At 42.5% G+C, this 23,973-nt stretch overlaps 1 protein-coding gene across 3 annotated transcripts; it reads left to right on the top strand.

The window, feature by feature from the left end:
- Nucleotides 1–23,546, top strand: SERPINE2 (serpin family E member 2). 3 transcript variants are annotated; one of them, XM_040074136.2, is made up of 10 exons: nucleotides 1–39; nucleotides 13,248–13,522; nucleotides 14,719–14,835; nucleotides 15,990–16,217; nucleotides 17,310–17,507; nucleotides 19,963–20,161; nucleotides 20,300–20,400; nucleotides 21,404–21,490; nucleotides 22,021–22,104; nucleotides 22,879–23,546. In XM_040074136.2, exons 2-10 carry the CDS (start codon nucleotides 13,267–13,269, stop codon nucleotides 22,914–22,916), a joined length of 1,308 nt encoding a protein of 435 aa, XP_039930070.1. In that variant the 5' UTR covers nucleotides 1–39; nucleotides 13,248–13,266; the 3' UTR covers nucleotides 22,917–23,546. The 3 variants fall into 3 exon arrangements, with proteins under 3 accessions (XP_039930070.1, XP_039930069.1, XP_039930071.1); XM_040074135.1 differs by having other exon boundaries at nucleotides 14,716–14,835; XM_040074137.1 differs by lacking the exon at nucleotides 14,719–14,835.
- Nucleotides 23,547–23,973: the final 427 nt, after the last annotated feature.

The following is a 23,973-nucleotide window of genomic DNA, read 5'->3' as shown; positions in this document are numbered from 1 at the left end:
GCGGAGGGGCGCGGGCAGCGGCGGAGAGCGGCGCGGGAGGTGAGCGGGGCCGGCAGCGCCGTGCGGGCGGATGGGGCCGGGGCGGGGGGGCACCGGCGGCAGAGAACCGGGGGACGCAAAGTCCGGCTGCTGACGGCCCGGGGGCCGCGGGGGTCAGTCGCTCCGGCGGCTCCTCGGCGTGCGCTGCCTGTTACCTGCTCTCACAAGTTTCCCGGCGCCGGGTGCGTGGGCGCTGTGCCTGGAGCGGGGCTTCTGGCGCGTTGAGTTTCTTCTGCGCGTTGTCTCTTTGAAAGCAGGGAAGGTTTTTCCCCGAAGGAAGCGGGTTTTAAGGCTGGCAGCCCGCGGGGAGCAGCATCGCCGGCGCGGCGCGGGGGACGCTTCGCTCCCCGCTGCGGGAGAGGTGGCACTTCCCGAGCACCGGCTGCGCTGGGAGAGCTCGGGAGCTGGAAGTTGCTCGCTTTCATTCGCGTCTCTTGTCTGCTGTGAGAGAGAGCTCGCTGGTGTTGCGCTAAATAAAAGTAATAAATCATAACTCACTTAGTAACTGAAATTTTCTTGGCTTTTCGGATGACAGGGTAACGGGGGAGAAGCATTTGCGGCCATTGGCCTTTGGGGGAGGAAGGGGTGACATTCTGATACTGTGACGGGATTTGGGTAGGGCTCGGGGCATCACGTTGTGTGCTGAAGCGGAGAACTGGTTAGCCAAAACTCTGACCTCGGCTCACTTTGGAATGATACGGGAGCTGCTTCGTGTATCGCGTTCTGGGAAAATTTGGAAATGCAGACTGCTTTGTCTCTTGGTGAAAATGGTGCTTGGTATTTTGGATTAGTTTTGTGCGACGTTGGAGGATCTTAACAGGAAAATACCTTTCGAGAAACCATTGTACTAACAAGTAGGTGTCAAAATGTCAAATTTCCCATAAAACTAGGGAATATCTGTTTATGGATTAGAGGCCTTAGTGTGATTTATTTGTCTCCCCCTTTCTCATGCCTGCCTATGATTCTGAACATGGTTTGGCTTTAGTGGTTGTAGTTGCATTCTTGGGCAACTTCCTGAAAGAGAAACCTGGTAGAATGACCTTTTTTTTCACTGCACTGAAAAATGACCTCTTCTTCCTTCCCTTTCTCTGGTGTGAGCTGTGTCCCCAGCTTGCCATAGGAATTCATTAGAAACCTGATTTCGCAGGGACTGTTCACAAAATGTACTTAGGTGTAAGCAGCTGTGCTGCCGTGTAGCTTCGGAGAAGCTGCAGACATCCTTGAGGAAAGTGAAAAGCAGCTGCATGCCTGCTGAGTGCTCAGATGAGTCTTTGGAGCGAGAGGTGAAGACCAATGCAAATAAAAAGGCAGAATTATTAAGTAGATTAATTCAGCTGCATATAAGACGTGCTAGGTTGGAGATCTAGCGTTTTGTGGGATGTGATTAAACTCATGAGAATAGCAGCTGTTTGGCACAGGAGCAACCTTTGAGTGATGAATGCTAGTCCACAGCTTTTTACAATTACAGACAAGTTTTATGTCAGGCAGCCTATAAGCAAATTGTATCAAGTGCTCCTGAGATGCTGGAAAGCAGCCTCTCTGGGCACTGCTGTTTTATGTGCTCCCCAGGTACAAGGATGGTAGAAGAACTGCTCTTTGCTTTGATTGGTGATATGGCCATCACTATAGTCACACATATATTTATATCTATATATAGCTCTATGTATCTCACGTGGGAGGCAATAGAAACTCATGTCAGAACAAAAAAGAAAACAGAAACCCGCAGTGAATTTTGTCTCAAGGTGTATACAGACGTGTTGAAGCTTCTGTTTGGTGTTGTCATTGACAACCAGGAGAATAGCGTGTCTTAGTGGCATGTGGAGACTTTTAGCCTGGGTGTCTAAATCACACAGGCAGAAACGTGTTCCTGACCTGAAGTTCCTTACTAGCATCTGTTAGGCAGAAAAATGTCAAACAGGGAGCCCAGTAAGTTGCACCACATATTTTTAGGCTAGATCAAGGTGCATGTGGCTGTATAAATACTGAAAAATATCCACCTCACCTTACTGCTGGGAATTGCAATGGAGGTGCATATGAATTGCATGTATCCACAGCAAAGGATCAGGTCAGAGGGAGCTCTGGGTGGAGATTTGTGGTGGTGGGCACAGCATCTACCTGGCTTGTGCAGCTGGTTGTGGCTTTTGGTTCTTGATAGGAACTGCTGTGCTCATTCTTCAAAAAGCTGTGAAAGGTTTTTCTTGGAAACTGGGGTTAGGGTTGCCTGGGCTGCTTGAATTGCTTAATCACAAGCATGCATGAAAGAGCATGCTTTTGTAATACTGATTATGGGGAAATTAATTCTAATCATCAAAACATTTCCAGTGAACTTGGTTTGTTAACTGAATTCTGCAGTTCTCTAGGGTCCAAGGTTTTATACGTGAGAAGACAGGGAAAAGATGGATAATCATCACTAATCTGTAAACTGTTGCTAGATACAGTCATCTTTATGTGCCTCTGGGCATCTTCCCAGTCACCCGTGACATAGCTAACAAATCATGGTTTACAGCAAAGTGCTGGCCTGTAGGAACCATGTAATTCAGTGCACCTATACTAGCCATAAACATCTTTTGAATAAGTGTAGTGATAGAAAGAATTGTCTCTTTTTGGCCTTGAAGAGCAGGTAGTGGTGGCATGGAGTAGTCAGTCACCTACATATGAATGTAAAGATTCAGTGTCAATGTAAAGATTCAGTGTAAGTTAGGGAACTATGAAAACATAAGAAGGTTTTTGTTTTTAAAATAGATAGCTTCTTTGTGTTAAAACTAGAAAGGTGAATATGTGCAACCATGTTCATGTTCAGGTGTGGCTCCTCTGTGACTGTTAAATTGGTGGGAGGAGAGCAAAAAGGGTGGTAGCATTCTACAGCTGGAGCTACACAAACCTTTACGCTGGCATGCTATGGGGATACAAGCTGTCCTGTGTTCTGCTTGTTCCTCTCTCTTTAGAGATAGACTCTAGTTCATACTTGACTTCTGGGAATACTTCTGCCAGCAGAGCTGAGGTCTCTGCTGAAGTGAGAGCCAGCAATCATGGACTGGAAGTGTATGGGGCAATTTTAGCAGCAGTGCTAGTACACGCCATAAGTTCTTGAGCTGTTTATCACGGCCTTGAAATACATTTAAGTGCTAACTGAAATGCTTTCTAAATTCATTAGCACCTCTCCTTGAGCAGTGTCTGGAAAAACGTGCATTTTGGAAGCTGCTGTATCTTTTCTGTGGTCTGGTGTTCATTTTTAATGGCGAGAAAGATGCTTTTTCCTTTATTTTCAGGCTGAAATCAGAAGGTGCCTTATGCTGAGGTCCGATAATTATGCCACAAAGCAGTTTAAGTATGAAGGCATCTTGTGGAATTACCTCCCCGTGGTGAAAATGTCAGTTTTGCTGGCCATGCTCTGCCATGTGATATAAAGTGTGGGCTTCAGGCAGTCTACTGTTGTGGTCTTGGGCTTTAGAAACAGCAGCCTGAAATTCTCTTCAGCATTATGAGACCATGAAAGCAGTTGTGGAAGGCATCAAGACTGATGGCCAGGGAGTGCTGAACTGAAGAAGCCTGTTCAAGGCTGTGTATATGTAGTGGCCTTGGCATGCAGGTAGGTTGGTTTGTGAGAAATATGAGTTGCCAAGAGACTATAAGCCACAATAGTAAATCTCCCTGGAGTCTCCAGAAGCCCTAGTGAGAAATGCTGGTACATTCTAGCTCTCTTAGTTAGGCTGATGTACAGGGGATGTGAATTTATGTTCATCAGCTATGTAGCTTTGGCCAAGCTGTTTTTTTTTTTTACTGAAATGCTTTCTGTATTATTTAACAACTTGCTCTTTAAGCTTGTATTATTGCAGAAAGGCGCATTGAGGGATGTATCTCACTGCTTCTGAGACTGTTCTGTCATCTGGTGTGAGCTGTAAGCTTCTGCTGGCTGAAGGCTTGAATGAAGATTGAGGTTTTTTGTTTGAACAGGAGTGGGGCAGTTTCCCATTGGCTCTGACAGGTTACAGGTACAAAACCAAGAGGAGAACTGAATGTAACTAAATTTTCTTCTTCCATTTTGTTATTCTGTAACTTTACATCCCTAAGCACTCTAAGAAACGCTATGTAGGAGTTGGTGCATTATCTGTTAGCTATGTCTCCATCTTGCTATACACCCTCCTCTTCCAGAAAGAGTTGTTCATGCTTTCTCAGCAGTTAAACAAGCTAAGGCCTCCAGCTGCTCTGGCAGCTCTCTTGAAGAGGTTGCTTTCCCAGCTAATTGCCTACTTCCTCTGCAGAGGTTCGTCATCTGCATTACAGAAATAGTGATGGACTCCGTGGAGGCTCAGCCAACGCAGCTCACAACTCAGCCTACAAACTCTCAAGCTGAACTGAATCAGACAGTTTAATATACCAGGTCATGACCTGCTCTTGGAGAATTCTTGTGCATAGTTCATACTGAGTTGTCCCATTTTTTACTGTGGAAATTTAAGTCTTGCCTTCCCAGAAACCTGTAGTAAAGCCAGTGGGATCAGTCAGAAGTGAGGCTGGCTTAACGAAAAGAGTGTTTTCTTAAATACAGGTCTTTAAATAGCTGGTAATTCTCTTATTTACTGGTTAATGTGAGTCTTCTTGCAGATGACTGAGGAGGTGTCTACCTGAGCACACAGATGGGGTTCCCAGCACAAGAATTCCTTCCTGTTCCTTTCAGCATCTGGGACTTCTGATGCTCTTGTTGTTGGCTAGTTTTGGTTCTGGAGCTTTGTGGGGGGAAGAGATGAATATAAGTAAATGTCTGTGCTGTAAAGAGAAATGTGAATGTCCTTATCCTTTTTGGGTAGCCTTCAAGCTAGAGCTGGAATGGCTGAGAAAAGGCCACTAAAAACGAGTATCTCATGTTCCTGTGAGCTTTGGTCTGTTTCAGTGATGCTGTCCTGGATACAGAAAATCGATATACATTTTTCATTTTAAATATTAATAACTTGGCTACGTTACACTAAGGGTTATATTTGTTATCTACTTTTTCAGATAAGGTTTCTAAATTAGCTTGCAAATAGGAAGTGGTTGATTGCTAATGTTTTACAGTGTGATTAATAAATAAATAAAAGGCCAGTCACTTATTACTCTGCAGATCTCCAACCACAAGTGCAGTAAATGGTTACAACAGTGTTCCTGATCTCTCCAAGGATTTTTGTCACTTGGTAGCATTCCCTATGCACAAATGCTTAAAGTATTGGGTTTTGGCTATCAGTGAGTTTGTGTAAGTACAAGATTTTATAAATGTCCTTGTTAAGACCAGAGAATACTAGAGTACCAATTCATTTTTATAGTGAATTGACTGTATGTAACTTTAGAGAACTGCCAACACTATTACTGCCATAGTCCTTCCTCTTGGAGGAGGAGGAATTTAAGAAAAAACTTAAAATAATACAAGTAATTCAATATTACATGCATTATTTTAAGTGAGTTTTCTTAAAGTCCTCTTGTTTCCCCATCTTCTGTTACCAGTTGGGGATCTCTAAACCCAGCATGCATTGGCTTTCGTTAGATGTTGTGTGGCTGATAGATCCTGCCACCTCTCTTAGCTTCCCAGGAGTAATAAAAATGTAAATAATGGAAAAAATAGTATGCCTCCATAGAAAGCCTAATTTTCAGTTTTGCTGTAAACCCTGACTGAGCCATAGAGTGTGGAGTGATGGGAATTGGGCTGTGTAGCATTGTTTAGTAGGAAATATAAGTACCTCTTTTGTAGAGCAACCTAAACCTAAAAGTTGTAGAATCAGAAGGCAAATAGTCATCTCTCTTCTACTCTGCAGCAAGGCTCTGAAATATTAACTCTTGGCTTAAGTGCTGAATTCTATACCTTTAGTTTTCTTTATTTCTTACACAGGGCTTTTTTTTCTTTGCTTGCCCGTTCTTTAAGTCCAAGTGTTACAGATACTGGTGTCTTAACCCTTCTGGAGAAGGATGTCTCCTGAAAAGTGTTGGCATTCAGTCTTCTCCAAGCACAGTTCCCAAGTGGCCATGGAGCCATCTCCACCTGGCTGTTTCTACTCTCCCAGCCTGGAGGCAAGGCATGTGTCACTGGCCAGCAGATTGAAATTTACCTGGGAAAAGAGAACTAGGTTTGTCTGTGCTGCAGGAATGTAGTGGTGTGAGAGTCTTGCTATCAGATGATGCCAAGAGACGTGCAACAAGTGAAAATGAATAAAGGGTTTCCCTTTCATATTTTTTAAGGAAGGAAAGATGGCAAAATCCTAAAGCAGAGGTGGAACTTAGGGGGAAGGTGGTGGTGAGGTACCTGATATGTTACCAGCCACTGGTAGTCCAGCACCTTGTAGACTGTTCACTTCATAAATCTGTACTTACACAGCCTGTTGCCAAAGAATTAACACCCTGTACCTTATTAATGGGAGCTTGCAATGCTGTAGGCTTGCCTTTGGCTCCTAAGGAGCCTGTGGTTGCATAGTGAGCATTGTTAGTGTACAATAAATGTGGGAACTGTGGTTCCATGAGGCCTTTCTTGCACAAAAAAATAACCTCAAAGTGGGATCTTGAGTTTGGGTGAATGCTATGATTGTCGAACCCCTGTTCCCTCTGCTGTGGTGAGCCCAGAGAAGAGGGTACAGCCTCCCCACCGTGTTGTGAAACACAGCTGTGCTCCCTCTTTTGGGGAAACTGGTTCTGCAGCATTAGTCTTGATGAGCTGACTGTCCCATGCTTGTTTCTTCATTATATTAAAATATCCACGTTGCATGAAGGACTTAAAATCAACCAAACCACTTCTTTAATAAGGGGACACCAGTAAATTAAAAACATAATTTTCTTTAATCTTTCTGATACCCTAACACTTGATACTAGATCTTGGAGAATTCTATGGAAACGACTTTAAATACAGGAATAAATAATGCCTAGAAACTTTAGCAATTGTAGTTCAGCCTACAGTAACGAGAGAGCACCTAAACTTTGAAAATGGTGATAGAATTGTGCAGTTCCATAATAGTCTCCGTAAGCCCCCTGCCCTGTCAACTGTATTTGCTTCATAAAGCAGACCTAAATTTGGCTTTTTAAGTCATGTATAAATGAGGGACGGAAGTAAAAGCAAATGACACATAAATGCCTATCTGTGTTCTTGAAACTCTGAATAGTGCCTCTATAGTTTTTGTACAGTCACAACTCAGCGGTGAAGTAATAAACTCTGGTCAGCTTTGCATGATGTGAAATTGATCTTTGCAATTAACTACCATAAACCACCACCAAATGCTGTAGAAGATAGAAACTGGTGAGAAAAATTAGTCTGGCTTGTGACCTGGAGGCCCTGGTCATGAGGCTACAGACAGTTTGAAATGGGGCTTGTCTCTCTCTGCTTCAGGCTTAGCAGAAAGTCCCAGAAGGTGCTGGTGGTCAGGACTCCTCATAAAGGAGCGCTGAACTCCGGCTTCCTGCTCGTGTGGGAGCAGTGCTTGGGCAGAGAGACGGCTCCTGTGTGCAACCAGCTGGTTTTCCAGGCTGGTACTCTGCAGGGAAATTCCCACTTGGCAGGGGAGGCTGGTTGGACGCAGCTGAACAGGCTTTCCAGAATGCACGAAAAAGCTGAGAGAAGTAGGAATAGAAAGAGAAAGGATTATGGCTGGGAGAGGAAAACTTCAGAAGCAGTACCATTCTTCTGCATTCGTGTGTAGTGCTGATTGTTGTGCCTGAAGTCAGAGCAGTGTCTTTAAGATATAAAAATATTTCTTTAAAAAACCCATCACTTCCAGCTTATCTTTGTGTACAAGTTATGTTTGTGTCTTGTTGACAGTAACTTTTTTTCCTCTTCAGAGCAATGTGAGTACTGTGCTGTTTGAAACCTAGCAATCGTCCTTTCTTGGAAACGCTCTGCATATACTAAACTTCCCAGGTATTGAGTAATAATAGAAGGAGTTCTTAGATGAAAAGAGAGCCAACATTCAGGATGTACCAGGAAATGTGGAAGGAAGATAAAACATTTCCCAGATCTGTCATGTGGAAGAAGCCAGAACTTCAGCAGGCTGAACTCAGGTTCAGGATGAGGAGAGGATATTGAAGCTGAAGGCTTTGGTATGTCAGAGGCTTAGGCAAAAGGGGAGTCAGAAACACCTGTGAGGTGGGGGGAAGCCTGCCAAGAGGCTGGGGTGTTTTACCATGCTGCTAAGTGGGCATCAGCTGGAAAACAAGACACAGCACATGACCTTCTCTCTGCAACCAGAGTGGTCTCCTTGCTTGGGAGGAACAATTGCTGTGTGTTCAGCCAGCTCCTTTAATGACTGTTAATAAGTTTGGTTGAGTATTTATTCAGTCCTGCTGAAGAGAGTTGGTTAGCTGCCTGAAGTGAAGCTGCTTTCTTTCAGCTCATATGTCAATTGAAATAAGACTTTCAAATTAATAGCCCAGATGACGGTGACATAGAAACATCAACATCTCAGACTTGGAGAGGTCCCTGGATGCTTGTTCCAGGCTGACTTTCTCTGGTCACACAGGCTGCCCGGTGCCTGCCACGTGGGCTCTGGGGATCTGAGGTTTTGGGGCTTAATACAGTGAGCCCAGCAATGCTGTGAGACTGCTCTTCAGTTTTAGTCCCTTTAGCTGTGCTTGGTGCTGTTTGGTTACAGCTATTCACAGAAGTGCAGCCTAGTGTCTAAACTTCCTTATAACTTGATATGTCTTTAAAGAAGCTACAGAATCAATTTTGCAACTGCACAAAGGAGCCTTTTGGATTATACATTGCTGCTGTAGAAGTCAGGTTTCAAAATAAACACTTGGTGGTGTCTCACAGTGCAGTCATTACAGATATCTAAAAATCTATGTACAGTTCATTATTTCATCCTCAATCCACTGCAAAGTGTTCCTCAGCCTCTCTAGGGCAGGCCTTTTCTCCAACTTAGATATTAAATATGGGAATTTTTTTCTGATCATGGTTTTGCCTCTGGTCTTGAACCAAACTATTTTCTCTTCTTCTTGGGAAGACTGCTGCAGCTTGGTTTGGTTCTCTGAAAATGAAGCTAATTTCTTGCTAAGCTACTTTTTTGCTGTAGGAAGATCTTTACTGTTAGCAGTTTTTTGTGCCTGGGGCTGCAGGTAGAACTTTTCCGTGCTCCACCAAGTGCTTTTCTAGACACAAATTAAACAAGTAAAAACTCTGTATTAATATAACTTTGTTTTCGTAACAAACATTCCATTAATACAGGCTGAAAGCATCATGTCCATAGCTACTTCCAAAAAATTTAAACTCTTTACTGTGGAGGTGATCTGAACAGCTGAGCCTAGTGAGGGCTGAGTATCCTGCCCAGTGTGTCTGAGAGTTGGTGTTTGCAACACCAGCATGAAGCTGAGCTCATCACAAGGTTGGTAGCCTGAAGACTTTTCATCATCTGTCAGGAAAACACAGAACTGTCGGTGTACATAGGACATGCTGCTCTTTTCATCTTCTGCCTTCCCCAGAGCTCTGTGCCTGACTGGAATAGTTGTGTAAAAATTCTTTTGTGGCTTAGGCTAGACTCTGCAGTTATAACTGGTACTTCAGTGTGATGTGCAGGACTTGGGGTGGGGCTGGGAGAGTGGAGTTCTCGGTGTGCTTGCTGTGGAAATGGAATCTCTCATAGGTGAATGTGTGACTGATCTGTTTTGCTCAGAAACTCTAGCATTAGGGTTAAGAACTGCATTTGCATAACAAATTGCAATGTATGGTAACACTGGCTCCGTTTCTTTGGGTTAGTGACAGTATTTCCATTGCGTGTTGAGAAGTTTAAATTGTGGATGTTGTCCTTCCTGTAAGTGCTCAGTCTAAGAAGTGGGCGGTCTACCCTAAAGAGGGACTTTTTTTGATCCAGCATCTTTCAAAAGCCCACATTTATGTAAATGAATTCGCCTATGCACTTTCCTTCTCAGTTAACTTTGTAAAAAATATAAAGGTCATAGGCAAAGAAATGCTACAATGCCTTGTAGCTTGTATTTTTGTTTGGTTTTCTGAAGCATTAGATTCAGATTTAACTATCACTAAGTTTTTAGCTTCAGTGTTATGAAAGCTTGTTGAAAGCTTGTTGATATTCTGTATAGCAGGTCAGCTGTTTTCCATCCTACACATCATACATCCTTTTGGATTTCTTCTTCCAGCACTGTGCTTAAGCTGTTTCTTTCAGGATATGCAAATGCACTTCTTAATACTGAACTGCATACAAGTTGAATTTAATGAAATCCATGATAGAAACTTCAATTACAGGGATGCCACTTCTCAAAGATCCAATTATCTTCCCAATTACCTGGTTAAGTTATGCAGTGGCCATAGCAGGGCCAGGCCAAGAAGCGACTGCTCTGTAACTTGTAATGAAAAGTGGTTTTACTCTTTTTCCATGCTCAGAGCACTGCATGATTTTATTTCACTTATTGAATAGGTATCTGCTAGAGGTTGTGCTCCAAAACAGAGACCAACCCATGGTCTTAATGGTATGTCAGGAGGGAGAGGTCAGGGAAATACGGAGAATTCTGGGGAAACAAAAAAAAAAAGTCAACAAAATTCTGCTGCAGTGACCTTGGGAGCAGAGTTGGGTTGTTTTGACAAGGCTTCACATGTCATGGGGAAAATGCAAGGCTGTCATGCTGAGTCTGTCAGGAACTGCCACCAGTGAAGTAGAAAACTTGGAGACTTGCAATATATTCTGGGAAAGGCAAGAAGAGAAATGTCTGACTTCAGTTAGGCTTGTGCCGGTGAAGTATGTAAATGACAATGAAACATTGTTTTATTTGATTTCAGTGTCACTCCTGCCTCTGCTCTCATAGTATGCTTCTTGCCATATAATGTGTCATGGGTAGACTGCCCTCAAAATAGCCCAGTTTCCTGTGGTTTGCTGTCAGGGTCAGGTGGAGCTGCCTTGGTCAAAAGTCTGGTTCTCAAATTGCAGCTCGAGCTGCTTTGTGATTGTTATCCTGGTCCTGTCCCTGTCCATCACTACATGGGACAGGGTGTATTGCACCAACATGAACTGTTGCTTGTTTCTAAGTGCATCTAGTAAGACTTTGTAATAATTTTAGGGCCTTGAAGTTTCTTTTTGCCAAGATACTAGGTTGAGGTATAAGTCTGTTTAATACCGGGATTAAGAATTTGTTTAAACTACCCCTTGGGTTTCCAGGTTTCATAGCTTTTCTTGGAGTGCTTCCTGCAAGGCAGCAGTATCAGTGTGGAGCTGTGAAAGAGGGAATCTTTGCCCTGAAGAACAAAACTAGATGTTTCAGGTGACTTGTGTTAGTATCAAAGAACCCTGAAGAATATTCCTTAACAATTTTAATATTTTTTTAAGTGCAAGTTTACTTTCCCTGTCAGGCTGTTGGCTCTCCCCCATGATATTTTCTTGCTGTAGCTGGTGGTGAGAGGTGCAAAGCAAACCTAGGAGTGACTCACGTAACTTTCCTCTGGGGTTCACAAACACAATCTGTGATGCTTGGGTTTTCTTCCTGTGGGTCTCAGCTGTAGCTAGACCAGTCCAGTCTAAATTTTGGGCTAAGCTTTAATAGTTGCAGTATATGGCTGATATGAAGCTCCTTTGGAAGGAATTGCACTTAAGTGACTTAAGAACTCCTTGGGGGACTAGCAGTTTGATGGAAAAGACTTAATTATTTACTGGGCTGTTACCCTGCTTTGTAGGACAACGTTTTCACTTTTTCTTGCATAACTTCAATCAGTCCAGCAACTTGCTCTGGTCAGAAGTATACTAGAGTTGGGTTTGGGCGAGAAAGATGTCTAAACTGCATTGTTGCATTTTCAGCATTTCGTTTATTCTGCAATGACAAAGTTTGACAAAGCCAACTTTGTCCCATCAAATGGCGTGGAAGAAACTGGAAATGCTGTATTTGTTGCTTTCAAGTGTTTTAGCACAGTTAAAGTACATGCTATTAAAAGATGATTAAACAAATCTGTACAAACACCAGCTGGTTTTCTGGGAGTCAAGTGCTCCAGCATGGTTTGAACTCACAGCGTAGGTAGGCTGGCGATGGCACAGCTCCTTGGAGTTGTGTGGGAGGAGGCTGGGAATGACAAGGCTGTGGCTCTGCTGGGCCCCAGCACCCTGGGGTGCTGCACCTAGTGGAGCAAGTGTGCCACACTTGCTGCACAGGGGGCTCCATGGTAGCAGAGACCTGTTTTTGCATTTGTTGTGCAAATAACACTTCATTCAGTTGTACTCCTTCTGCAGCCTTTGTGCTGAAGTCAGCTCTGTGAGGCAGCAGGCTCCTGGCTGGTCTGGAAATGAAAGTCAGGGCTGTTAATGGTGCAAATGAAATGTCTTTAAAAGGTTGTGAACAGGGAGCATAATTTAAGGAGATTGGAGATTATTGCATGTTTCTCTATCTCTTTGCCCTAACAAAAAGGGTTGAATGCAGTTCCATGAGGAGGAAATACAGCCCAGTAGTTACAGTGCTCAGTGTTTGACATTTGGGGTTGGCTCTCTATAATCAGTTGCTTATGGGTCCTGAACAAAGTGTTGCTGCTGCTGCTGCTTCAGTTCTTGGGAGCTCCTGGGTAATGATACTGAATTCTGTCAGGTGTGAGACCTGCAGATCCATTTCGACTGTTAACTTAATTCTGTATTCATTAGGTGCTCTATTGTCTTAAATGAAAAAGTACCGGTTAAATTCCAAGTTCAACATTTGCATTTTAAAATCTAAAATTTTCCTCTGTGTTCCCGTTATTGAGAATGGCAATTATGCAGCTAACTCTTATTGTTCTAGGCAGGTGTAAATTTCCACAACAGAAGGTCTGTCTGCATACATACATACATATATATATATATGCTTCTGTTCACTGCAGATATGTTCATCTACAGATGATGTTCTGTGCATCACGTACTAGTGGGTGAGCACCATACCACAACACTACTCAGCACTCATTTACCAGAAAGGGCAACCTAAATAGAGTGCCAAGGCTCATTTAGCTGAAACACCAACTATCTGAACTTAGGTGTGGTGGGAGGTAGTCTCCTGACTTGGTGGCTTTTGTCCTTCATATAGGCACTGATATCTAGCTATGTCATGATTATCACTGCATCTGGAAACCCCTAGACATAAAATCCTGGTAGTGGTTAAGTAAAACACAGGTGTGAGTCTTATTACCAGAGCTCTGTGAATGCTGTGTGGCACATGTGCAAGACTTGCCTGCTCTTTAGGTAAGTAAGAATTTGTTAAAAATGCTGTACTTGTGAAAACTAACTTGACTTCCCCCTCTTGTTTTCTTACAGGTATCTCCATCCAGGAATCATGAGCTGGCACTTTTCACTCCTCTTTGTTCTTGGGACTTTAATGTCTGTATGTTCCCAGTTCAGTTTTTATCCTCTGGAAGAGCTTAGCTCTGATGTTGGAATCCAGGTCTTCAATCAAATAGTGAAAGCTAAGCCTCAGGACAATGTTGTTGTTTCTCCTCATGGGATTGCATCAGTCCTGGGGGTGTTGCAGCTGGGAGCTGATGGCAAGACCAAGAAGCAGCTGACGACTATGATGAGATACAGTGTAAATGGTCAGTGATCCTAAGGTGGTTTTGGGTGTGTTTTGTCAGACTCTTCATGATGTATGAGATGGCTTTCAAAGTGTGGTAGATTGCATCATGCATCAATTAACTCTGTTTACCAAAGCACAAAATGGACATGCTTGAAGTTAATTGGCAATTTGAGCATGGGCATGTACATATACCCAAACTGGCTTATAAGCAGCTTGGTTAATGACTACAGGGCCCTGGCTAGAGCTGCCCTTGTCCTTGCCAAATTGGTATTCTAGAACAGGGTGGATGGTGGTCCTCTGAGAGGAAAGGTGGCCGTACTACATTTCAGGCTGTGCTGAACAACCTTTAATGTGCCACTCCTTAGATAACAGGGCAAGAGGATATTTCTTGGCACCCCACTGAAAGCAGTGCAAACTAACCATACAATTGATACTTTCACTTTGCTCTTCAGTTTTGTTTGTGTGTTTCTGCTGTCAGAATCCCTGTATTTGTAGTTCTTGTAGTGCCCTCTTCTTGAAACAGCCATTTCTGCTTGCCTGTGCCTGACACTGCATGCATCTGTGTTCATATTCTTCTGCCAATGTCTGCCCCTCCAGAGGGAGTGGGCTGAAGATTCTTACTGCTTTAATTTGCATGCTATTTTTGTGAGTGTTTGCCAGCAAGACTTAACATCTTAGTGCCAGCATTCTGCCTTACTTCCAAGAATAGAAAACCCTCCAGGAGGTAAGTGCACATTTAAATCTCGAGTAGTATTGTCACATAACATGTTGTCATATAACATGTTGTCCTGTCTTCATTTGCTTTGCTGTTTTGATCCTGGATTTAAAGTACAACAAAATGATTTGACACCTTAACATCTAAATGATGTAGATTGAAACCTCTTCATGGGCTAAACAGCTCTAGGAACATTTGAGTGCTCAAAGTCTAAGTACTTGCAAAAATGTTAAAGCATTATATCATCTGGTTTTATTTGGCCTTCAGGCTTCCTAATCCTGACTGTGAGAGACAGAGGTTCTCAAACACCTTAGAAAGTAGCCACTGCCTGGCTGTAGACTTGTTATGGGATGCTACCTATGTCCTTGGACAGGTTTGCCCTGCTCTTGTTCATGACTACCTTAAAGTCCTTTGGCAACTGTAGCAACTGCTGCTTTGGAAAGGTAATAGTTGAAAAGCATTTAATTTGTCTTTAGCTGTCTTTTAATGCAATTTAGCAGCTGGAAGCAAAGAGGAGAGCCAGCATCATGAGACCAGCCAGCTCTCCCCGGACCACCAGCAAGTGCTCCGTGGACCACCAGTGGTCCACAGAATACAGTTTGAGAACCTCTGTTATGGTATGTTCTCAAAAAGAATTTGCCCATAATATTGGAGAGCGAACATGTAGGAATTCATGTCAGTGGTGCTGTTAAAGCATTCGTGGTACATGAAACAGCAAAGCCATCTGAGGCTTTTTCTTACATGCAGCTAAGAGAATAATGCTGAACTAATTTATTAATTTCATATCTCTTGTTTATCTACATAAGAAAGTAGCCAGGAACTCTTTCTGCCTAAATTGTGTTGGGAAACAGGAAACCCAGTAACAACAGCCTCCCAAGGATGCTTTTTGATACAGTGGTTGAACATGAAGTTGCCTGCCTGGCAGTAGCTTCCCCGTGTAGACAAGCACTCATTGATAAGGCATAACACGGGGGAACTGGCTGTGGTGAACGTAGCAGTTCTTCTGTGCTTGCCATATGCTTTCCCTCACACACAGGGAAGGAGCTAGCAAGTGCTTTGTACAATCTGCTGTCAGGTCCTAAGGATCTTGACTAAGCACTGGAACCTACTACTTTCCCTTTTCCTTCTTTTAGAGGCAAGCTCATGTGTTAGGAGATTAACTCCTGCTTGCAGCTGATGTAGGCCAGGACTTAGTCTTTAAGGAAACTAGGACTCAACTTGGAAGTTTATAATAAAAATCTTTTCAGCTTCCTTTTTTCTCCACTAAATGCCAAGGAAGTAAAAAGAACAATTTTTGCTTTACATTCTGAGGCTCAAGACCAATTGTTATGCAAATCCTGCAGACTTTTCCGAGTGAGCAGGCTGACCCTTTGACTTTTTGTCATTGTCACAGAAGTGACAAGTGACCTTGCTTATAGGACATGAAATATTTTTGGAACAGTCCCTTCTGTGGAAGAGTGTGATTTGTAGCTCTAGTAATATTTGAACGTCACTGTAATCCCAACCAGTCTGTAACATTCTGGGCAGTCAGCTAGATGTGCAGCAGGCATCATGGTAGAGGTTCATGTTTTTGCTGGGAACCAGGAGTGATATGCAGATGAGACATCAGAAGTGGGTACTTTAGAAGTCCTTTCAGAATGCTTGCTTCGGTCTTCCTTTTCTAGTCCAGCACTTAATGTCTGACTTTTCATGTCATTGATACTTACATATAAAGTAACTGTTGGTTTATCAAGTTATTATTCTAAATTAAACTGATGTTTTTTCCAATTAGGAGTTGGTAAAGCCTTAAAGAAGATAAACAGGCTGATAGTCTCAAAAAAGAATAAGGACATTGTAACAATTGCCAATGCAGTGTTTGCAAAGAGTGGCTTTAAAATGGAAGTGCCTTTTGTTACAAGGAACAAAGAGGTATTTCAGTGCAGTGTCAAGAGCGTGGACTTCGAGGACCCAAATGCAGCATGTGATTCCATCAACCAATGGGTGAAAAATGAAACAAGGGGTGAGTATTGGTGAGTGCCTTAGTGCATGGCAGGGTGATGTCTGAGACCTCCAGTTCAGATGGAAATACTGGAGAAAGATAGGAAGGTAGAGAAAGCTCTGTTCTGCTGCTCAAAGCTCTCTTTTGGCTGGCCTTAGTGTGATGTTTTAGAGCTGGTGGGTCAGGAACCAGCAGTCTTGTTGCCCCAGCAGACGTGCCCGTGTGGTGGCCTGGAGGGATGTGTTTGGGGTGTGTGTCCATCCATCCGTGGGATCAGAGCAGCTTTTACTCCTTTGCATTCATGTAACTGGTGAGAACTCTAAGCACAGTTGTCTGGGGTCCATGCTTTCTCAAACATAGATGCTTTCAGGTAACCCAGATGTTTTACTCAGTAAATCAGACTTAGGGGAAGCTATAGGGTAGTTCAGCTTTTGCTCTGACTGCCCTCAACTATCCTAAGATACTACCCTGTTCTTAGGACTCAGATTTAGCAGAGGATTCTTAACTAAGCCTGCCTTGACAGAACTCCTCATGCTTCAGGCCTCTTGAACCAATTAAATTTACATATGCTAAAGCCAGAGATCACGTTTTGCAGCATGTTTGCAGTCTAGGTGAACTATGTGTTTGATACCTTTTGGAGCTAAAACAAGTCCCTCCTGGACGTGAGGAGTGTGTTAATGATGTTGGATGTGGTATTTGTGAAATGAGGCTGTCAGATTCTTTCTCGACCACATCACCGATTTTGCATAGCAATGTTGCAAGCAGTGTGTGAATGGGGAGGTGTTTCAGCTGAAACTATTTCACCTATTCCACTTAGTCTTAGATCTGCTTTCATGCTGGAAAGGGTAGAGCCTTGTTAGTTGTTAAAACACCAGGCTATCCGTTAGCAAGATGTGTTTATTTCTAGTTATCCCAAAAGTTTGCTTTTTGACAAAGAATGCCATTCACTTTATGAATTTTAAATATATTGCCCCATGAGGAGCTGGCACACTCACAGGTCAAGGGGTCTAAAGTAGTACATGTGACAGATTCTTTGTAATGCTGGCTAACTGTTCAGAACAGTTGGCCAGTGTTACAACAGCAAATACTCAAGAATTCCTTTCTTTTTTCTAGGGATGATTGATCAGGTTGTAGCTCCAGATGATATTGAAGGCAGTTTGACCAGACTGGTTTTAGTCAATGCTGTGTATTTCAAGGGCTTATGGAAATCAAGATTTCGTCCTGAAAATACAAAGAAGCGCCCATTTTACGGAGCTGATGGGAAGACCTACCAAGTTCCTATGCTGTCCCAGTTGTCCATCTTCCGCTGTGGTAAGCTCGGTGACCCCCACTATCACCAGCAATAGATGTAGAATTTGCTCTTTCCTTTGAAACTGAAACAGGAGCCTGCTGTGCCTGTGGTGTTTAGTGGTGTTGCTTCTTGTAGCTGATAGAGATGGATTGTGTTACAGAAGCATCTCCTGCTGCACAGGCAGGGGCAAGGTACTTAACAATTGCCTTAAGGTTGGATACTTTCTCAAGTATTGCTTTATCCTTTGCCTTCAAAAGAGTCTGAAGCACCCAAATTGAGAAATCTGCATGTTAGTTAAGCTTTGCTGTAAGAAAGAAAAGTACATATTTATAAGGGCTGAGAATAAAGGAAAGCTGCCAACAGGCAAATGGTAGAGGTTTACCTGGTGGTGAGCTGTATATGAAAGATTGGAGTAGAATCAGTTTATATTTTACTGCAGACAGAGAAATGGGACTTGCACAGTCTCCAGTCCTATGGGAGCCAGAGGAGCTGGCTTAGAATGTTGGCTATATCTCCTGAGGTGTGAAACTGCTCTTCAGATTGAGTCACAAGTGAAAAGAAGTTCAGCAGGTTCTGCCAGACTTCCATCGGAGACTCTCAGAGCTGACACCAGCAGCTTGATGTGACTGACAATGTACTTCAGAGATCTAGTTTGCAGCCTTATGGGGTTTTTAGTGGTCAAAGTGAGATGGATGCTCTGATTAAAATCTTGTGTTGCATCCTTCTAAGAAGTGCTGCCTGGAAGTTACTTCCATGTGTGTTAAATGCAGTCTGAGAAATAGGCCTGAGAATACAGCTTGCTATAAATCTAAAAGAAAGACACACTGTGCTTTTAAATGCCTAGTTTTACTGTCAGTAGTGCTCAACTAATATTAGTAGACTTAAGTTAAACTAAACAGCTGTGACTCTTGTCTCAAACTTGTATATTAGAGCAGTTGTAATGTAATACTTGAACTGCTGAAAGTGTGAGCTGGGGGAGGTTAGGAAAGCCTACTGCAGTACATGCTTATTTTGGAGTTTCAGAGAAGTTAATAACTTAAGGTGGGGTTTAGTAAGACTTATCTTAAACGGTTTTGACTTCTGATGATGGTTATAATATCCATTATGTTGACCGATGTTTAAGCTAGAGAAACTATAAAGGCTAAAAAGGAACAAAAGAAATACCACTGAGTTACTCATTTGGTGAGGACTCATTTGAGTTTTTGTATCTCTGAATTTCCTAACACAAGGTTTCTATTTTATCCATGCTTGCAATGGGATCTTTAAAAGTTTAAATATATTAAGTATCTTCAGTCCCATCAGCTGACTGAAGCTAAGCTCCCCTCCTGTTCAGTTTGCATCAGGAACGATAGCAGCATGTAGCAAATTAGGAAAGCAGCACTTACCTCTTGGATAATTTGCCTTGTGTGACTGTCCTGGAGCTGACTTCTTCAACCAGTGTTAGGTCTGTAGGCTGCAGCCTGAGAACCACTTCCATAATAAAAGGAATAGTGAAACTGCCAACTTTGACATGATTCCTGCAAAGCAGAGGTGCTGTAGCAGTATGAGTTTAGGGCAGGTTTCATGGCCCTTGGCAATAAGATTAAATTTGTAATGAGGCTGGTGATTTTCCACTAGGGCTGACAAGTACAGATTTAGATGGAGAAAGGGGAAAGATAATAAGATCTTGCTGCTATCCTAAAACCTTGCCTGAAATACTGTCTGTGGTTAAACTGACAAATTTTAACTTGAAACTACTGTAAAAAGCATTTGCTTCCCAGCCACATGCCAGAAATCCCATAGTAAGCAAAGGGAGCTTGGAGGAGAGGGTTGCTCAAAGACAGTCTTGCTGTAACTTGGATGTGTTGCTATCTCCCTCCATCTCTCTAATTGGCCTCTTGCACTGTCTCGAAGTGGCTGCTTTCCACTATCTCAAAAGACTTCAGATTGCTTCCCAATCAGATCCTTATTAAGCAAGAAAATTAAGCAAATGCAACAGACTGCTTCAGACAGGAACCAGGAGGTCCTGTAATAACTCTTGGGGGAACAAGCTTGTCTGTGAAATCTCTTCAGTTTGGAAAGATAGTCTGCTGCTATTCCTTGGTTTTTGTTTTATTCTCAGTTCACAGTTGGTTCTGGTACAGCTGAGATCTGAGACAGAGATCCAGCTAATTCACAGACCTGGTCACTTCTAACATAGCTGGCTTGCTGCTCTGGGCTGGTGAGATGTCTGGGAAACAGTATGTATGTTAAATGAATATTTGCTCTGTGGTATCATCCTGTCTGTGTTTTGTGTCATACTAGCATCCATACAGAGCCCATGTCTTTGGAAGGGTTGCCCAGCAGGAAGTCTGGGACTTTAGAGTTGGTTTTGAGATGCAGGCAAAGCTTTCTTAGCAGATTCTTCTAGCAGTAGTTGTGTTAAAGTAGAGATTTAAGGCTATTAGGGCTATGGGTTACTAGTTTGTTTGGGTTTATTTCTACCTCTTTTTTTAGGTACTACAAGTACCCCGAATGAGCTGTGGTACAACATCATTGAGCTGCCATACCATGGGGAAATGATCAGCATGTTGATTGCACTGCCCACTGAAAGCACAACACCGCTCTCTGCTATCATCCCCCACATCAGCACAAAAACAATAGGAAGCTGGATGACAACCATGGTAGCAAAAAGAGTGCAGGTTATTTTACCAAAGTAAGTACTTACATAATCCATTCCTTCTTCAGGGAGTATTTGGGGGCTTATTTATATGTATCTCATCTGATACAGAGAAGGAATACTTAGGTGACTTTCCTGCATAATACTGATGTGTCCTTTTTTTGTTCCCACCAGATTCACAGCAGAAGCAGAAACAGACTTAAAGGAACCTCTGCAAGCACTTGGTATTACGGATATGTTTGACCAGTCAAAGGCAAACTTTGCAAAAATAACAAGTAAGTTATTTTTTTTTGTTTTAATTCGTGGTGGTCCTTCATAGTTTCTAGCTCTGAATAAACTGCTGCTTTACCAATGCAGTTGTCTGCTTTCTCTTGGCTAAGTGTTGCCATGACATTGGAGCTGGTTTTATGTTGTAGCCAGCCAGGCATGACTGCTTGCCTCTGTTCAGCATTGCAGTGGCTTTTTTTCTCCCTTATCTTACGTTACAGCAGTAAATCATGCTGGTCACCTTTTTAAGATTTGATACTGCAATCTGAGGGTCTTGAGCATTATCTGAAATCTTTGGCAGGACTTAAATAATACCGTATTTTAGTCTGTAGCAAATTCTGCAACTACAGTGTGTAACCTTCCCCGAAGTATGTGTTTAGTGACTTTTTCTTGAGCTCTAAGAAAGCATATGTGAAAAACATTCACACTTTAAAGGACTGAACCAGCCCAGAGCTGTAAATATTGGTATCTGAAAATGGGGTGTAAACACTTTCGAACTCATGGCTGTAAAATGTCATCTTATTTATCTTCTCTGCTTTCATTAAAATCCTGATTAGCTTCTATAGAACTGTCTAACAAAAAAGCTTACCTTGTCCTGGCTTAATTTGGAAACAAATTCCTGTGTTTCATTGAAAGTAAGGTATGTTTCTAAGTGCCTTTTTTTTTCCCATGGATGTTGAGACACATAGGAGTATAGCTTAAATTCAGATAATTTTTTTTTTAATTAAAACTAAAAATGCATGTGAGCACTTCTAACTTTTAAACCATCAATAAGAAAACTTAGTAAATGGGGGGAGGAAGGAAGAGTAAGATAGGTTAATCCCTATTTTTGTAGTTACTCAGTCACTGTATTCAAAGGTATTGTTCTGCACTGCAGCTTTGGGATTCCAGCAGGATTGTAGCGGCTTTTAGTATTCTGAGCCATGCTGACAGAACTGCTTAGCTACAAACTACTCCAGGACTCTCTCCGTGAGTTTTACTGAAGGTGCTGTTCCTCCTTGGGTCTTTCAGGAACAGAAGGTCTTCATGTATCTAATGTTCTGCAAAAGACAAAAATTGAAGTTAGTGAAGATGGAACCAAAGCTTCTGCAGCAACAAGTAAGCAACTGCACTGTTAGACTTGGGAAAACTCCATTAGAAGGCTATGGCACTAGGCAAAGATAGCCCACTTGGAGATCACTGCAGCAATATGCTCCGACTCAGATTGGTTAATGGGTTTTATGTAATTTCTCAGGAAAATCTCAGCTTGCCAGTGTGGATCACTGTAAGAAATATTAACAGGCTTATTTCTAGAGAAGTGTGTTCTCATAACTGAGACTTTACATCAGGGCACTGGTAGCATGTTCTGGCTATCCAGCTTACAAAGAGGAGCAAGCTACTACAGTCTTTGGGTGACAGCCCAAGACTTCCGGCTCTCTGTGGGTCTTATGTCTTTTTAAATGTTTCCTGTAAGAATATCATGTGACCTGTGTGGCTTTAAATGTCCAGGTTGGTAAGTTTTAGGCATTTGTCTGCACTTATTCAAGCCTATATATATATCTGCAAGGAAACTTTACTTCAATAGAGTGTATAATGCATTATGAGGCTTGATTTATCTCACTTTAAACCTTTTTTTTTTTTTCCGCAAGCTGCAATTTTAATAGCCAGGTCATCCCCTCCTTGGTTCATAGTAGACAGACCATTTGTATTTTTCATCCGGCACAATCCTACAGGTAAGCAGCATCTGTAAGTAGGTTTTTTGGCTCAGAAGTTGAATATCAGCTATGTAATAGTGACAAAAGAAGTCTGGAGATACTGAATAACTATTAAAAAAAATTCCTGCAAGTGCACTTTTATGCCTTTAATTTTAGACTATTTTATTGGGAATACAACTTGGAACAGGGGAAAAAAAACCCACATTTTGGCTGTCAAGTGAACAGAAACAAGCATGGCAGGTTTGTGGGTATGAAAGAAGAGTCTTTAATAGTCAGAGTTTCCCTGAGTGCAGAGGAATCAGCTCTTTACTGATGGTGAACTGGTGAATAGGACCCAGCTTTCTGCACAGTCAAATAGTGAGGACCAAGGCAGAACTGGGGTTGAGGATCTGGGGTGCTGCTGCAGCCTGCTCTGAACATAAGCAAGTGTTCCAATAGAGTGCTCACAGCTTTTCTTCACTGTGAGCTGACTGTCCAAGAATTGCCCTTCTTGCAGTGACTTGTACCATCAATTGCAGTTATTGGGGAACAAGGTGCTGCTGCCAGCACTGGGGGAAGAGCTGGCAGCAGGCCCCATCCCAAGGCTGCACAGAGCATCAACAGGGCTGTGTCTCTAGAAATAGGAGCTGGCCACCTATCCAAACATGCGCTTCCCTGGGCTCACAGACCTGAGGGAGGCTGGACAAGACTGACGAGGTGGCTTGGCTGTGCCCTGTGGACTTAGTGCTTTCATGGAAAAGTTTAACTCTGTTTACAGACGATGGTAATCCCTGTTTTTGTTTCATCCCTCAGGTACAATTTTGTTTATGGGACAAATAAACAAACCTTGAATGTGGAAAAAGACTTTCTTCAAGAAGTAAACAGGCACACCCCTGTTCTGTTAAATATTTTGTACACTACTCTTTGACTTCACTCAAGAACTAGTTTTAACCACTGACTAGGTTTTGAAAAAGGAGTCAACATAGTTCTGGCTTTGTGGGGAAAATACAGATTGAAAACTACCGTATCTCTTCAAAATGTCTAAAAAATTCTCTAAACTACTGAATGGTTACCTATGCTAACAGCCTCTGAGCTTTTTCTGTGTCTACTAAGAATTTTATGTATGACTTTTTGTGAGAGGATTTTAACAAAGAATGATAAATGTTTCTATTAATGTTGGTTTCTTCTTGTGTGTGGAAAAGGTCTAATTTTATAGATACCACCTATCAAGATTACTTTTGGTTCTTGAGTATCTTGGTACCTGGATATTCTTGGTAGAAATAGAATAAAAGTTCTAGCAGTTTTTATATAGTGCATGTATCACTGAGAGTTTTAAAACTAATGTGGTGTTCAATACACATCGCATTGTCCTGTCTCATTGTAATGTAAACTTGTCATTGCTAGTATACACTTTCTATTGGATTTAAATTTTATATTTGTTTTTGTACAAAGGAAAAAAATAAAACTGCATTATGAACAGTTAGTGTTGTGGATTATGGATGTGGCTGATAGATATTGGGGTCCAGAGCCCTGGGCAATTGAGATTTACTTTTAAGAAGGGTGAAAGGAGCTGAAAACTGTCTCGTGAGGACATCTCAGTGCACCTTTGGGGCTTTTCCTCCTGTTCCTTCTGGTGCAGTTTATAGGCACATGGGCATCTCTTCATGCCCCTTGCAGGACTCTCCTGAGTGCAAAACTTTTCACAAGATAAGCAGAAAATCCCTTTGGCTTGTCGCAGATGGCTCTTTGTTGTACCACTTCTGTGGCAACCGAGGGATTTGGGAGGTTAAGGTAAATCTTTGGCAGCTCTAAAGGGCACACTCCCAGGGAGAAGAGGCTGCTGGTCTCAGGAGAAATTCCTGTAGACTCAGCCCTGGGGGAAGCAGGTGACTGTAGCATCAGTCTTGT

This window comes from Hirundo rustica, chromosome 10 (assembly GCF_015227805.2).
Source record: "Hirundo rustica isolate bHirRus1 chromosome 10, bHirRus1.pri.v3, whole genome shotgun sequence".
In the NCBI taxonomy this organism is placed as follows: Eukaryota; Metazoa; Chordata; class Aves; order Passeriformes; family Hirundinidae; genus Hirundo; species Hirundo rustica.
Note: the sequence above shows the minus strand (reverse complement) of the source record. Positions and strands in the feature narration are given on the sequence as shown.

What these genes read in the sequence shown, in the direction of transcription:
- SERPINE2 (XM_040074135.1), top strand. Translation starts at nt 13,267, where the DNA reads ATGAGCTGGCACTTTTCACTCCTCTTTGTTCTTGGGACTTTAATGTCT. An exon ending in GTGCAGGTTATTTTACCAAA is followed by an intron (nt 20,162 to 20,299) that starts GTAAGTACTTAC and finishes TGTTCCCACCAG; the next exon opens with ATTCACAGCAGAAGCAGAAA. An exon ending in CAAAGCTTCTGCAGCAACAA is followed by an intron (nt 21,491 to 22,020) that starts GTAAGCAACTGC and finishes TTTTTCCGCAAG; the next exon opens with CTGCAATTTTAATAGCCAGG.